The 15,414-nt window shown below is 39.2% G+C and overlaps 1 protein-coding gene across 2 annotated transcripts in view; it reads right to left on the minus strand.

Moving 5' to 3' along the window:
- Positions 1–15,414, minus strand: part of celsr3 (cadherin, EGF LAG seven-pass G-type receptor 3) — a 112,856-nt gene that overhangs the window by 78,180 nt on the left and 19,262 nt on the right. For both annotated transcript variants that reach the window (XM_040047298.1, XM_040047297.1), the window contains exons 2-3: positions 8,507–8,850; positions 5,135–5,423 (exon numbers count right to left, since the gene is read on the minus strand). In XM_040047298.1, the coding sequence (XP_039903232.1) occupies positions 5,135–5,423; positions 8,507–8,850 (633 nt within the window). The remainder of the gene's footprint in view (positions 1–5,134; positions 5,424–8,506; positions 8,851–15,414) is intronic.

A 15,414-nucleotide genomic window follows, 5' to 3' on the forward strand; every position in this document is an offset into this window, starting at 1 on the left:
GCTGAGTTTTGTACAAGTAAAGGTAAGAACTATAATTTCCTTGCTATATATGTCACCTTGGGGAAAGTGATTAGAGAAGTAAAAGCTTTAAAAAGCATTCAATTACTTCAGTTAGTGGCAATGCGTCTGTTTTTTCTACTTTTTATCACCACAACCTGCATCTCTTCATGCTCAGATGGTAGTCTTTTTAAGAGCACCATTTAATACTATAAAGGGTAAAAGAAATAATGTAATTCAATAAATAAATAAATAGAACAACAGACACACACAATTCAGTCTGTGGAGCATGCAGTTTGAATTTAAAGCTTAAATGTATTGGATTCCCCAGACAGACATCTGAGTGGATGGCAGGTACAAAGAAGCTTACCCATTTGCTAGTTAGGTGAAAATTTTTCTATTCCCACTTTAAACTCATTTTACAAAAGTTCACAGATCTCAGGTCACAAAAAGTTTGTTAAAGCTCAAATTAGAAGGTCTTTGATATCTGCAGAAGGCTGATGGGAAATAGTTTTGAGAGGTATGAATCAGAGCTTAGCATTTTAAATGCTAATGCTAGTTGGTAAAAATGTGGGGCGCTTCTCTTAAAACACAAATTTATTCAGAAGGCTCCGTTAATGACTCACCAGCAAACAGATAAACGCTGCAAAAGCACAGATGGATCATCTGTGGTGTAAGAGAGAAAAAGATACAAAGTATCACAATTCATGTAATACTATAGATACATATTTGGTTGCTATTAGCCGTTTACTGTTAGCTTGTTACTTTTGCAGCTGTTCCGTCACATTATTGGCTTCCCAAAGACAGTTTGGTTATCTTTTATTCTACTTTGTGTTTTGTGCGTTTTTGCAGCTTTTTTCTGTTTGCTGGTGTTTTCTTGAATTGAAATGGATTTGGCCTCTGAGGGCCACTGTAAATGATGATGGCAGACAGCTAAACAATCTTGCCTAAACCTGAAATTGACCTGTGAATGTTTCCCCTTCCTTTGGCTTGGCAGGCACTGTTATAGATGTGCAAAGATTTGTTTGTCAACCCCAAAAATTTGATTAAAAAAGAAAGAAATTAGACATTTTTTCTATGTAGTTAGAAGGTGTGTGACCTTTATTTAGTTTCAATGCAGTGTGGTTACAGCACTGCAGTAATTTGCCGTTGTGCTGGTTTCTCCTTTAGTTTGTTTCCTCAAGGTCACCATGCATGCGCTCGGTGGAGGGGCAAAGTGGTGCACGCAGCGAAGTAGCATTGGCAAGACTGGGACAAGAGACTATAAATCTAAGTTCATTGATACTTTTCCACAAAGAATTTTAACATGTAACAGTAAGAAAAGAAAATAGGTGGTAAAACTGGGTTGAAATGGTCGTGTTACAGGACAAACTTGGGTGCAGGAGATTCACTAGTTTTATTAGATATAGCTGAAGATCCTCTGTGAAAAAGGCCAATCAGCAAAGTCCAAACAAAATCCTGTTTTTAATCTAAAATTCTTTAATCCTTGACTCTAACCCACTGGGTTTAACATATAAGGTGTCACGGTTTCATTTAAAACCCCGGGCTAACCCTGGGGATTCAGTACTCAGCTGAATAGTACGACCCCTGCTGATGCAGTATCTTAGTGCTGTAGATCTGGAGTTGGCACCACAAAGGTAGTGTGAACCTTTTTACACAGCTTGGGTAAAAAGCAGCGGTAACCCGCCTTTAAAGTGTCAAGTATGACTTATCCCGAGGTTAAATGTGGAGTTTAGAGAAAGGTTAGCCTGAGGTTACATGTACTATGAAAACCTCATTGGTGAAGGAGGCGAAGATGCTCAATCATGATAAAGATGCAGCTTATGCGCTTTGTGATGGGCATACTGTGCTCCACCTACCCTGAAGAAACAGCAGAGTGCTTCAGAGATCACACCTGACTCAGATCTTTTGAGTTTCTCCCTCAATGGAAACAGAAAGTTTTCCGACTCGGTCAAAACCTCAGGCCTACCTCCTGCCTGTGTGAGCAATCCACAGATATTCAGGGAACCCAATTCAAAGCTGCAAAGGAGCATATGGGGGGATGGATAATGGCAGGATGGAAAAATGAGCAGCAGCACAAACTTAGTCAGGAGATATCTGGAGAGTTCAGTGTTTGGGAATCAATTCGTCCCTGTTTAGTTGGTGTATTCCTTCTTTTCCTCTTCCCAATAGCTCCGGGGTATTGTCAAGACACTGTAACACCCGACGCCTACGCAGGAAAAGCACAACAATGACTGCCCAGAATCCATCTGATTTCCTTCACTCCCTCTTTCACCGCTCTATCCCACTCTCTCATAGATGCCTCTCCGTTTTTTCCCCCTATAGCTCCTCGTCCGTGTTATTCTCATCCATCTCCCTAATTTTTCACTATGCTGCCATAGCCGTCTCCCCTCCTTCTTTTCCTTCATCTTTACGCTCTGCTGTCTTCTTTGCTATCCAATCTTTTACACTCTGTCCACCCTGTGCCTCCTCACTTAAATGTGTTTTCTGCCCCTGTGGACGCTGTAAGCATGGATCACATACTGTCAGAAATTTCTATTTCCATTTCAATTACCAATTTCTTTCTGGTATCATCTGCAATCCAGTGATCTATAAAAAAAATCTTTTCTCTTCCTCGTGCTTTTAATACCTCTCCTTCTTCTTCAAGTTCCTTTTATCCATCTTTTACAAATTTCTCTCCACTTCTTAAACTTTCTCGCCTCTCTCCATCTCTCTTTCCCTTTTCTCATCATACTCCACTTTTTGTCTCCCTCCCACTCGCTCTACGTCTCTTCCTACCTCCGTTTCTCCTTTGCTCATTTCCTATCTCTCTCCTCATCTCTTTTTCTTTTTTTCTTGTCTGCCTCGGTGGGAGTTCGGAAAACACTCTGTCTCTCTCATGAAAGAAAAGTGTTGCTTCACTCCCCCAGCTCTCTTTTGATTCGAAATAAAAGGCAATGTGAAATATCCCCCAGACACACACGCTGACATTCATAGCTTCTACCCTCTCCCACATCCACTCAATAGCAGAAGCAATGCAGCAGTATGAAGGGAAGGGAAAAATCTGAGTCGTGTTGAAATAAGTCCGGTGTATTGGAAAGGTAAGAAAGAACGAAGCACTGTGTATGTGTGTTAGAGTGTGTATGAAAAGGCAACAGATTAAAAAACTGTAAGCGTGGCAGTGGCGTTAGCGTGCATGTGTGCATGTGCATATGTGTGTGTTTGTGTGAATACAAAAGACTAAGTAACAGGTAGAGGGCTGAGAAGGAGAAAGCTCTCCCAGGAGGCAGAGTGTGTGTTTTCATGTTGTTCAGCTCAACATGACAAAAGAGTGAAAACAGCACAGATCAAAACGGAAGTCAGTGTGGGACATGAACAAAGACGCACACAGTCAGTTTTAGTTTTCAGAGCGCAGCATTAAAGGCTAGAATCAGACACAAACAGACAAACACACAAAGACACACTCCACTGCAGTTTTTTCCTTTGAAAATACACCTCTCTTCTTATCTGTGGCCACTGCATTCAAACCAATGACAGGCAGATAAAACAATTTGAGCACACAAATGCTGCCTCTGGCCTATCTTTACAGCATGTGTATAATATATATATATATATATATATACATATATACCGTGTTTTTGTTTTTTTTTTGTTTTTTATATATATATGCATTTTAATCATTGTATTATTATGTGTATTCATAATGACCCAACTTTAAAAAATCAAAGCATTTCATTTGAAGGTTTGAAACTTTCGAAAGATCACTGTGACTTTGTGAATACTACGGAACAAAAAGATCAGTTGATGAGTTTCTAAACTTGTAGCTTTTCCCTGAGGATTGGTTTGCTTTCACATATAGAAAAATCCAAATGAACTGTAAGTGAACCAAAATGCATCACTAAAAGCCATGTGAGAATATTCAGTTTGCTTATTGACCAGATGTGTTTGGGGGGAGAGCAACAAGAGTAATAAGAGGAAGAAGATGCTGTGAAGATGCTTCTGGACGATTGGACAACAGAGAATTTACTTCATTTCACAGCTAGCTGCTAATCTTTGCACATCTATAGTACCTTGCTGCATAACAGAAGGTAGCGCTGTGTGGTAGCCAGAGGTAGGATCCAAAGGCAGGACTCGGGAACAAAGGGGTAACTAAAAGAGGCAGCTTTATTTACTGTAACTACCAGACACTAAAGAAATACAATAGTACAAAACTCCAAAAACGAGAAACTAGGAACTTGGAATGACGAACAAATGACAGACACCACTGAACACATGGAAACACACAGCAAACTGTGATGAGACATCGAAGAACAGAGAAAAACTGAAGACTTAACTACACACACAGGATAACGAGAGGGTGGACCACAGGTGTACACAGCTGTAACTAATTACTCACTAACAAGACAGAGCAAGCAAAACTCAACTCTATGCACACAGAACGAGAGACTATCAAAATGAAACAGGAAATACTGTACACATAATTCAAAATTAAAGAAGATACAGTAATAAGAAAGTCATAAATAGCTGACTTTCCTTAACATAGACTGTTTCTTCATCACTTCACTAAGAGTGAACTTAGAGGCTGGAGCCAATACAGAGTCCAAATTTTACAATTTAAAATCATTGCTAACAAGTTTGAGTGTGGGAGGAAACTTGGAGTACCTCATGGAAATCTATGCAGGCACAATGGGAACATACAAACAGTAATTTGCAGTAGAATTTTCCACTTTTAAGCAGATGAAAGTGCTTCTTTTTAAGCGTTGTAAGCTTTTTAAGCAGTCTGGTTTTTGTATCATAACCAAGCATATGAAAGCTTTCCTCTAAGGATTTCCCTCAAAGCTTGATCTAGAAGAACTGCTAATAAGACCTGCACTCATTTTCCAAGCACATCTTCATTAAAGCAGACTCACTACTGGAAATGTCAATTAGTTGAAAAAAAGGACTAGGACTAAGCTGGTTAGATATAAATCAGTTCTATTAAATTTAGCTGACAAGGCAAGAATGACTCAGCCTTATATTAAACCTGGTTTATTCTACAGTTTCTTGAAACAAACTGTTTATCATCAGTATGAATATATCACATTGTTCTTCAGACAAAAACAGACTTTTCCACAAAACACTTTCAAACAGCACACGCACACACTCCCTCGCTACTCACCGGTGTAGTCTTCGCGGCAGATACAGGTGTACCCTCCCTCTCTGCGGGCACACACCCCTCCGTTCAGACAGGGGTTGGAGTAGCACAGGTTGATCTCTGTCTCACAGTAATCACCCGTGAATCCCACTGGGCAGCGGCAGCGTAGTCCTGCGATGGGGTGGATGGGCCGGAACAAGATGGAGGGTGAGGAGATGAAGGGGGCAGAGCTGTTGAAACGCAGCACTGAGATGCACTTCATGTAGTTCTGGCAAGGCTCCCGCAAGCACACGTTGTCATCAAACGGGAGGACCTGGAGCAATAGAAGAGGAAACATATACAGTGTAGTGTGAGGAATATTCTCAATTTAGACTTTCAGGCATCCTCACTCAGGGCTTCTTTTATCACTCATAATAAAGTTACTTTTTAATATTTATAAGCGGTGAAATCATTCTTGTTTTTGTGTTCCAGTGATCTATTTCAGCAATGGTGGGAAAAGTCTTCAGATCTTCAAAGTAAAAGCATCACTATAACAATCCAACTAAACTAAAAGCACATTAAATATTAACAGCACCTAGTACTGAAGTTAATTAAGTAAAAATCTCCCTGATGATTATTAAAGTTTTTAAAAAGTATCATTTTTAACAATGACATAAAGATACAGTTTAATGAATTTGTAACATGTTATGATGAAGTGAAGAAAGATGCCAAAACAGTTTCTTATACTTAATTTGTATCATTTGGGCAAATGAGGAAATACATAAATTGAAAAAACAATATAAAAACAAATTAAGCAACCATCAGTATCTGCTACTGGTTGAATTTGTATTTTAAAAACCTTTACTGGTAGAAATAATAACATGAAAGAAAAAAAAAGTATGTTTTTTCTTTTAGGAGAAGTTAAACATGCTAGCATGCTAATGTTTTGAATGCTAGCATGCTAGCTAACACTAAAACATGCTCATGGCTATATAAACATGATACTGTAAGGCACTGTCACAGTCATACTGGTAGGCGCATCAAAAAAACAAAAATGCTACACAGCCTTTTAAAGTTTATTTACTATATTATACTTACTGTCAAACTGGCACATAAATCAAAACAGTAAATGTGCAGGCAGGTAAGGTAAACCCGCCTTCTTCTGAATTCTGCTATGATGTATAGGCTGGTTATAAAAGTCTATACCTGTAGTTTGGGGAAGGAGTTTCTCACTGACTGACTTGTTAGGTGGCTTCACACTTCTGACTGGTGAAAGTTATCATTTGATTGCTACAAAATGGTAATCTTCAGTAATGTTAGACATACATATTTAAAATGGGAATGCCTTTATTTATTCCATTTTAAACAAGGTAATTTTATTATCACATTGAAGTTTTCTTGGTTCTTTGTACTTAAAATATTCATATTACCTTCATTTACCTGATACTAGCAGTCTTAACCTTCTCCACAGGTCAACCCCCCCAGCTATCAGTCATTAGCATGCTGCCTTGGACACAGTGACAGCAGTGGGCTGTGTGTCTTTGCATAACCAGTCACTTTCCCAAATTGTATATTTACAGCTTTTGCTTGCTGTTAAGGCCAGTGGACCAGATATATTCACTAGATTGTGTCTTCTTAAGAGCTGAGATCCTGTTTGCATGTGTGGTTGTGTGACAGTGCCTGTTAAGATAAGGTCAAAGGCACTCACCACTGGTGTCTCTCTCACCCCTTTATAAATATTTCCTTCTGGATTCACCTTCTTCCTTCTGCTTCTATCTATCTCTCTCTTACCGCGAGATTCCCTTGGGTTGTGTAAACATTACATAACTGATGTGCTTGTCCAGGTGTTCCTGATTTCATGCATGAGAACATTTAATGGTCATATTTGCCCATTGTTCTGTAAAGTCACATGGCTGATGTGCCACAGGAAGCTGTATTGTGTTATTACTAGTTCACATCCAACAAGCTCAGATGTATACTCACAGGCCACTTTATTAGTTACACATTGCTAGTACTTTTTGCCATTAGAGCTGTCTTCTTCATTGCATTGATTCAACAAAGTGCTGGAAACATTCCTCAGAGATATTGCTCCGTATTGACATGACAGCATCACACAGTTCCTGCAGCAATGCCAGCTGCACATCCATGAAGTGAATGTGGAGGCTATTTGAGTTCAGCGAACTCACTGTCGTGTTCAAGAAACCAGTTTGAGATGATGTGAGCTTTGTGACAATCAACATTATCTTGCTAGAAACAGCCATCAGAGGAAGAGCACACCGTGGTCATAAAGGGATGGATATGGTCAGTAACCCTCAGACGAGGCCTTTAAATGATGCTGGGTTGGTACAGAGTGTGCCAAGGAAAAAAACACACTATCACCAGCAGCCTGAACCCCTGATGAAAGGCAGGATGAAAACACGTTTTGATTATGTTTACATCAAATATTTCAACAGAAATTGGGACTCGTCAGACCAGACAACAATTTTATCAGTCTTCTAATGCCCACTTTTGGTGAGCCCATGTAAACTATAGCCTCAATTTCTTGCTCTTAGCTGAGAGGAGTAGCACCCAGGGTGTTATTCTGCTGCTGTAGCCCATCTGCTTCAAGGTTTGATGAGATGCTCTTCTGCATACCTTGGTTTCAACAAGTGATTATTTGAGTTGACTGTTGCCCTGTTGTCTTGTGAGCGGTGACATCAACAAGGCATTTTTCACCCACACAAATGGCACTCACTAGAAATTTTCTCTTTTTCAGACCATTCTTTATAAACTCTAGTGTAGGAAAATCCCAGGAGATCAGAGTGTAAAACACTCAGACCAGCCTATTTGGCACAAACAACAATGCCACATTCAAAAGTCACTAAAATCTTCTTTCTTTCTCATTCAGACGCTTGATTTGAACTTTGATAGGTCGGGTTCACCATGTCTGCATGCGTAAATTCATTAAGTTGCTGCCATGTGTTTGGCTGAATCAATATTTCCATTAATGTGCAGTTAAACAGGTGTAGCTAATGAATATTTCTCTGTTACATAGGCTTACTGTCATTCTTTTTAATAAAGTGAATTAATAAGTCAATACATTTTAAAATAAATAATTTCAAGAAATATTAAATGTTATACCTCATAAATGATTAATATTTATTAACTAGCTTCCTATAATTTCATGCAGTGCATGTGCAGCCTGAAAGAGTGTAAGGCTATTTTTAAAGGCGATTATTAAAGGTACATTCATTAATCTCAAAGAATATTCTTGTTTTCAATACAGCAAAAAGACCATGCTTTGAACCAGAGAAACACCATATGAGAGAGTTAAATGGTATTTATATGCTTGCCAACATTTTTGCCTTTGTGATGTGATGAAGGAATTAAAGTCAGACACTGATTCCTCTGTGTGTGTCTTTTTGCACATGGACTAACCTCCATCTGTGTCAGTGACGTCAGCCTCGGCCTGTTCAGGTACAGCTGCTCCTCCAGGGCCTCAGAGGGAAAGAAATGTCCGCCCGGCAACGCGGCAGAGAAGCTGACATTCAGGATTCCTCCGGGTGCTGCATCCAGATCCGGCTGAATGTTGAAGATGAAAACATCCTCGACAGGAACTGAGAGAACAGCGGACACACCTTCCAAGAAGGTTCCCAGCAGTGGTGACAGGAAGTGCTCCTGGGACATGTTCTGAAGGCGGACAGTGACACTGCTGCCCAACATGTCCTCTGTGATAATGAGGACGCGGAGAACACACTGAGCCGAAATGCTGTGGACGCCATCTGAAGAGTTGAAGAAGATAGCAGAGGGCAGCCAGTTAGGTGAACAGATAGAAGAGGAACTTATGCAGGTTATAAGGAAAGAGAAAGCGAGAGAGAAAGTCAGAGTGGCACAGTCAGTGACCAGGATGTGGACGGGGCACAGAGTGAAAGAAGAAACTTTGAGAGGAAGCTTCAGAGGAAGAGGTGAGGAACGACAGAGACGACAGAAGAGCAGATATATTCACCAATGCAAAGATAAAACAGGAAGTAGTCACAACAGTGTTAATGCAATGTAATTAATGTAATTTTATGTTACTTAAATTGATTAAGAGTGGGAGAGAAAGTCACAGGTAACTGAAACTACCAGTGCTTCTGTGTCGATGATACCACAGAAACTACGTTTTCTATCACTGGACTGGGACTGAAGCTCATTGGCTGATCTTGATAAAAGGTGGAGTTGGTGGACGAACATTTTAGTTTTATATTCATGTAACAAAAGTGGTGTTTACAATCCATTCACACCAAAGGTTACCATGAGGTGCTGGTCACTAGAAGTAGATTTGACAACATATAAAATATATAAAATATTCTAGCTGTATGACAGTACGGTCTGAGGGAAGCAAAAACAGCTCATGCAAAAACATAAATAATCCTTATTTGCCTTAAAATATATTGGAATTGTGACATTAGAACTCATATAAGAAGGAGGAAGCTTTGATATCTTAATGTCTAAGCAGGAACATTATCTGATCCACTGGATTCATTGAATTGTTTAGATACAACTCTTTATAATATCGTTTACAGTTAATCTTTAACTGTATCTTTTTCTTTACATATTTACAATTTAATTAAAATTAACCTAATTTCTAATATTTTAATGACATTTAACCTAAAAAAAAAATAAAAATTGAAGTCTTACTATGAGATAATTACATTATTTACACTTTATTTTACATTTGCGGTTCACTGAAAGTTTCTCACACAGATATCTAACAGATAAATTACTACTGTAGGACATATTATACAGTATTATAATAGTATTATATGATTGTCTAGTTACAAGAAAATGAGTTTATGGAGCCTGAATATAGCAGTCTGCTTTGACACCACCTAAGTTATTGTAATAAATATTATATATATATATATATATATATATATATATATATATATATATATATATATATATTTTTTTTTTTTTTTTTTTTATCCATAACAAAATTTCAACAAATAAATATGCAAAGATGGAAAGGTGAGGGCAGCAGCATGAGGACCCCAGGGGAAAAACAAAAAGGCAGGCATCTGTGACAACCGATATGACACTGATTAAGTCAGTTATAGCATTAAAGGAGCTGGAGCGAGTAGCAGAGGCAACAGCGACTGCAGGGAAGCTTAAGCAACTTAAATTAGTGAGCCCCATGGAAAAACAGGAAGTACCGCTGATATAGGCTGGCCTGGCAGTCAGATCAGCTGTTATTAGGTGATTTGTGGTCTGCTTGAATGTCTAAGCACTGGAGGAAACAACTGGATTACATGTACTGGGAATGGTAAAATATGACTGACTTATGGTGGTGCTACTGGTTAGAAATACAAAGCACAGAAGCCTCACACTGTGTTTTTTAGAGTATTAAAATCCTTGGTTTAGCTGGTCTTAGCAAAGGTTTTTTTGTCTAATAATTAATGTTGCCTTTAATATTGAACCAGCACCACTATTCTTTCTAAGCTTAAGCAAATTCATAACATCAAATAGGAAAAATCTGATACAATGAGGGTATATGTTGCAGAGACGATGAGTATGAACATGGGCAGCAGCTCCACATAAACTCTTTATTTTTTTGCATTAGCTTTCACTGACACTTGCTTAATCCTGTGGAGACAGCATGACACAAAGTATTTTAGTGCTCCTTTTTCGCTCTTCTTACTTCCACTACAGCCCCGAAGATCAAACAGCATGGCTGTAGACACTCTGTATTGCTGTATGTGTGAATGTAGTCATCATCTGTGAACCTACATGTCAGGCATAAGATGTAGTGATAGGAGATTTGCAGCATAAAAGTGCTGAATCCTCTGAGGTCCACTTTAATCTCTGGAAAGGATGATGCAATTCATTATCATGTGTTACAGTTAAGTAATAGAAAAGTGATCCTCTGAAGTCTACATCTATTTGTGAGTCACACAGAAGGTGGCGCGCAAACTGAGCGTTCTCATGTAGGGAAGCGTTGGGTTTCCATCTTCCCACACGCAGCTTTACTTACAGATTCGACAGGGCACTCCTTTCGCTGGGAGTCCACAAAATGAGCTCATTGGAAGCGCAGCAGGTCACAGCCCTCACAAACACCCATTTTATTCGCAGACACGAAGTGTGTTTAATCTATACTGGATGTACTGCTGGGCGGTGTTGTATGCTGTAAAGCAATTTGGTCCAACAAGCTGGCAAATAAGCTATAAAGGGACACAAATGCACACAAACACAGCATAACAAAGCAATACACGGAAAAAATGACAGGAAAGAATGAAATAAAGAAAGGGAGAAAAAGGAGCATTATGGGTGGAGGGTGAGGGGTGAACAGAGACAGAGGGGAGATGTGACATGGACATGAGCAGGAGGACAGAGAGGCGGTGGAGGGTGAAGGAGCGCGAAGAAGGTTTATTAAAAACTGAAAACTGAAATGGAAAAAAGGGGGAGAGAGAGAGCTTTTAACCAGGGATTAATAAAGCGAGAGATTATGGCTTAATTTGTTTACGCTACTATAAATAAACACAAATCTTTATCTTTGTTAATACTTTAGTAAAAATATTTCAGGATGTTATTAATTGAATTTATTTAAGTTTTAAAAAGGGAAAAAATCGAATTCTTTTATTTAGATTTTTGATTTATGTATGGTTATTTGGCGATTCTCTAACGTGTAAAAAAGAGATATCAAAAGGAAGAAAAACGCAGAACGTAAAACTGTCAGAAGAACGGGATAAATGTAGGAGGACATACAGCGAGAGCGAGAGAGAATGGAAAGACGGATGTATGGAGGCTGGGGGTTGGGTCTGGTGGCAGCTGGTTTGATTACCGGATTATGAGGAGCCTCACTCCCCACTGACCTCTAACACACACACAGACACACACACATATGCACGCATACACACACTCAAATCCAGAGGCCATCATAACAAATGAGCAGCCAGAGGGTTGCTCTGTGAAGGGGACGGAGGAGCAAACCTAGCAAACAATCTGTAGGGGACATTTTAATAGAACATAAGGAGGAAATAATGCGCACAAAGAAACACATTTGGATCAAACTGATACGGTCATAGAGTACAGCACATACAGGATACATTAGGTGAAATAATTAAATGTCACTTCGTCTTCCTAGGCTAAAACCCAGCTTTATTATCGCCTCTCCGGATCACAATGCAAAGACACGGCACTAATTGACACTGATCTCCCATTGTCATTGAAATGAGACAGGGATCTATGAAAAGACCCAGGATAATCTGCTCGAGTAGTACCCTCTTTTACATAGACACACACACACACTCACACACACACACCCTATTGCTGTTCAGCATGATGTATGTTGAGCATCTGACATCAGGAGACCCTTTTTAAATTAATCCAGGCTCTTATAAAGTCTGATTTTAAGCCATGTACCTTTGGGCAGGATTTGTGTCATTACAACTAGTTTAGAAGCCAATCCTGGTCCAACAGCCAACTTTGACATCTGTGACATGAAGTAATGAACTTTAAGCCTCTCTTGCTCAAACACGGAGAACGGGCTTTCAGTGATGTCTTGTATCCAGTAGATAAAAATGTGAGTGTTGCTGAGAGCGAGATGAGAAAAACAGATTTGACTGTCGTGTCTGGATTCTAATCTGGCCTGGAATTCTGTTCAAAGTTTAAACAATGTCTACTCCAGCTTTTCCAACCCTTACTAATTAGGTTAAAAAAACAACTGCAAAATCTGTAAACTACACCGTGAACCTAAGATTCCCATCAATCTAATTCTATGAGAAAAAGCAGCTATAAATTATCACCTTAAAACTCAAACTGCTCTTTCAGGAAGTGAGGACGTGGCAGATTTTTCTCTTTCCCAAAAACTTTTGTTAACAAGAAGCACTCCAAGAGCACAATCCTCCACCAAGGAGTGGAATAGCATTGTGGGGGTTTTTTTTCGACATATTTTAAGAAGTTTGAAGTGAAAAAAACCCATTTGGAAATGCAGACTTTTATTTTTTCTGTTAAAGCCTGTTGACAGAATTTTGAGTACAGTTTTTACATTTGAGTAGCATTCATTTCATTGTTTAGTATTATCTTTTTAAATGTTAAAATAGTAAAAAACACCAAGTAACATTATGTTTAAAATCCCCATTTATCATTCCCTATATTCCTATATGTTGTCAGTACAAACGATGGCAGTGAGAAACATCAGATTAATCTACTGACTTTGAAGGAGTGGTCAGAGGTCAAATGTGGCATCATATTTTAAATCCTTATATGGTACTTTGTATATGTAGACAATACACATCACACTTGTAAGAATCCTAGTTTCTAGGTTAAATGGGTTTTGGTCCATTTTCGACCAATAAATCATCAATCACGTTGACCCTGAAGACTTTGGTGTAAACCAAATTTTAACGGATTGTTAACATGACCTTATGAAGTTAAACAGAATTCATTTATTTATTACCTTTTTATTACCTGTGCCAGGTAATAAAAAGGCAGAGGCAAAAGTAAAAGAAATGTACAAACATTCTCTACACTACAAAACAGATGTCTAATTTCGAACGAGAATACATGTGACCGTTCATCTGATTATTTGACCTTTTTTCCACAGCTGCTTTATGCCCTTTTATTATTGATCATATTGATGGGGAACCTGTGAGATTGCACCACAAAGACTTGACAGAAGTCTCGATTGATTTGTTTGATTTTTTTTCATACTGCTATGTGTTTAATAGTCATAACGTGTTAGCCTCCTGCAAACTGTATTCTCAAATGTTTTCTGACAGGAAAAAACAAAACAATTTCATCTGCCAGACACGCTGAATATTTTCACTGCCTCCTAGGAACCTCCTTCATTGGCCCACTGGGGACAACAGTGGCATTCAAACAGGAACATCTGACAACTGAACAAATCATTTAACAGTCTCAAATGAAACAGTCAATAGTACCACTGCCTGTTTGTCTTGAAGGTTTTAGCATCAACGCCCCAGCAGACAATGCAGTGTGCTAAACATAAATGTACACAGAAAACATCTTCATTTGGCTCTTCTCGTTACTTTAAATAATCTGGGTAGCATGCACTTAGCACGAGGCTCTTCACGCATCGCTCTACACAGACATACTGAGCTTGAAAAGAGCAGCAATTCGGCATGCACAACTATTATGACCAATTACGACAGCAAACCATGCCCATGTGCTGACAGACCGGGTCGTTTTACTAATCACCTCCTTCTGTAAGGTCAGCTCTATACAGGTACGTGACCTGGCATCCTAACTCAAGTTTGGCTAAAAGTTGCAACTAATAAATGAGTGAGAAATCTGGGCTGTTTGAGTCAAATGAGTCTTGAGTCAAAGAATATTTCTGCCACATCTGAATTCTTGACTTCACCTCAAGTCTGACTTCTACAACTACAGGAATCTATTCAGAACTGATGTTGAGTTCAATTTAAGATAGAAAGAAAGTGTAAACAGACACAACCCGCTGTGTGAAAGTAACAGTTTATCAAACCTGACCACAAGTGACTTACTGTCCTTTAAATTCCTCCCACAACTCTAAGACGTTAGGCATCATAACTCTGCGACCCTGATGTGTAATTTTGAACTGATCCTCTTTGTGTCTTCCACTTGGTTACGGAGCAGGATTTGTTGGTGAGAGAGTAAAGGTAATCTTCCCCTGTAAGCCAGGAAGTCATAACTAATGCATCACCATGTCTTCACGCCACTGCACTTTAGCTCACATAGAAACAATGAAACATTTATAGTCTCCAAACTGAAAACGCCACAAATGGAGGGTTATTTTGGCATCTTTCGGACCATGGGAAAACAAAGCATTTTGTAAATAACAACTTGGAGATGTGTTTGCAAGCTCTCATGGCTCCTTTGGGCTTTGAGCCAACGTTTTCCCCTTTCGTGTGTCTGCACTTCAAAGAGGGTGGAGAGTTTGGGGATGGCGTGCATAAAGGCTCTAAGAATAAACACACTGATCAGAAATCATCAGTGTGGTCCCATGGATTCCTGAACATGAACACACCGTGAAAGAGAGGCTGGTCTCCGATCGGTGCTCTGGTTCTAAGATGCTTTGTGGGTCCCCAGCGTTTCAAAGGGTTGAAGGGGTTCAGTGCTATCTCACTGCACCAGGTAGCCTGACTAATAGCACACTCAAAGGATCTTGAATGTCAGAGCATCCTAAGCTCGCTTCCTGGAAATCCGGACGGAAATAGTCTGCAAAGTAGCGTACAATTGAAACCCACAGCTGAAGTTAAAAAACAGTCCTAGAAGCATTTTCAAAAGCTGCCATACTTGGAAGAAGGATAGGCCACAAAGCAGAGCCCAGGCATTTTCCTTGAAGAGGACAGTCACATCACCAAAAGTTT

This window comes from Simochromis diagramma, unplaced genomic scaffold, assembly GCF_900408965.1.
Source record: "Simochromis diagramma unplaced genomic scaffold, fSimDia1.1 OVJJ01000387.1, whole genome shotgun sequence".
Lineage (NCBI taxonomy): Eukaryota > Metazoa > Chordata > Actinopteri > Cichliformes > Cichlidae > Simochromis > Simochromis diagramma.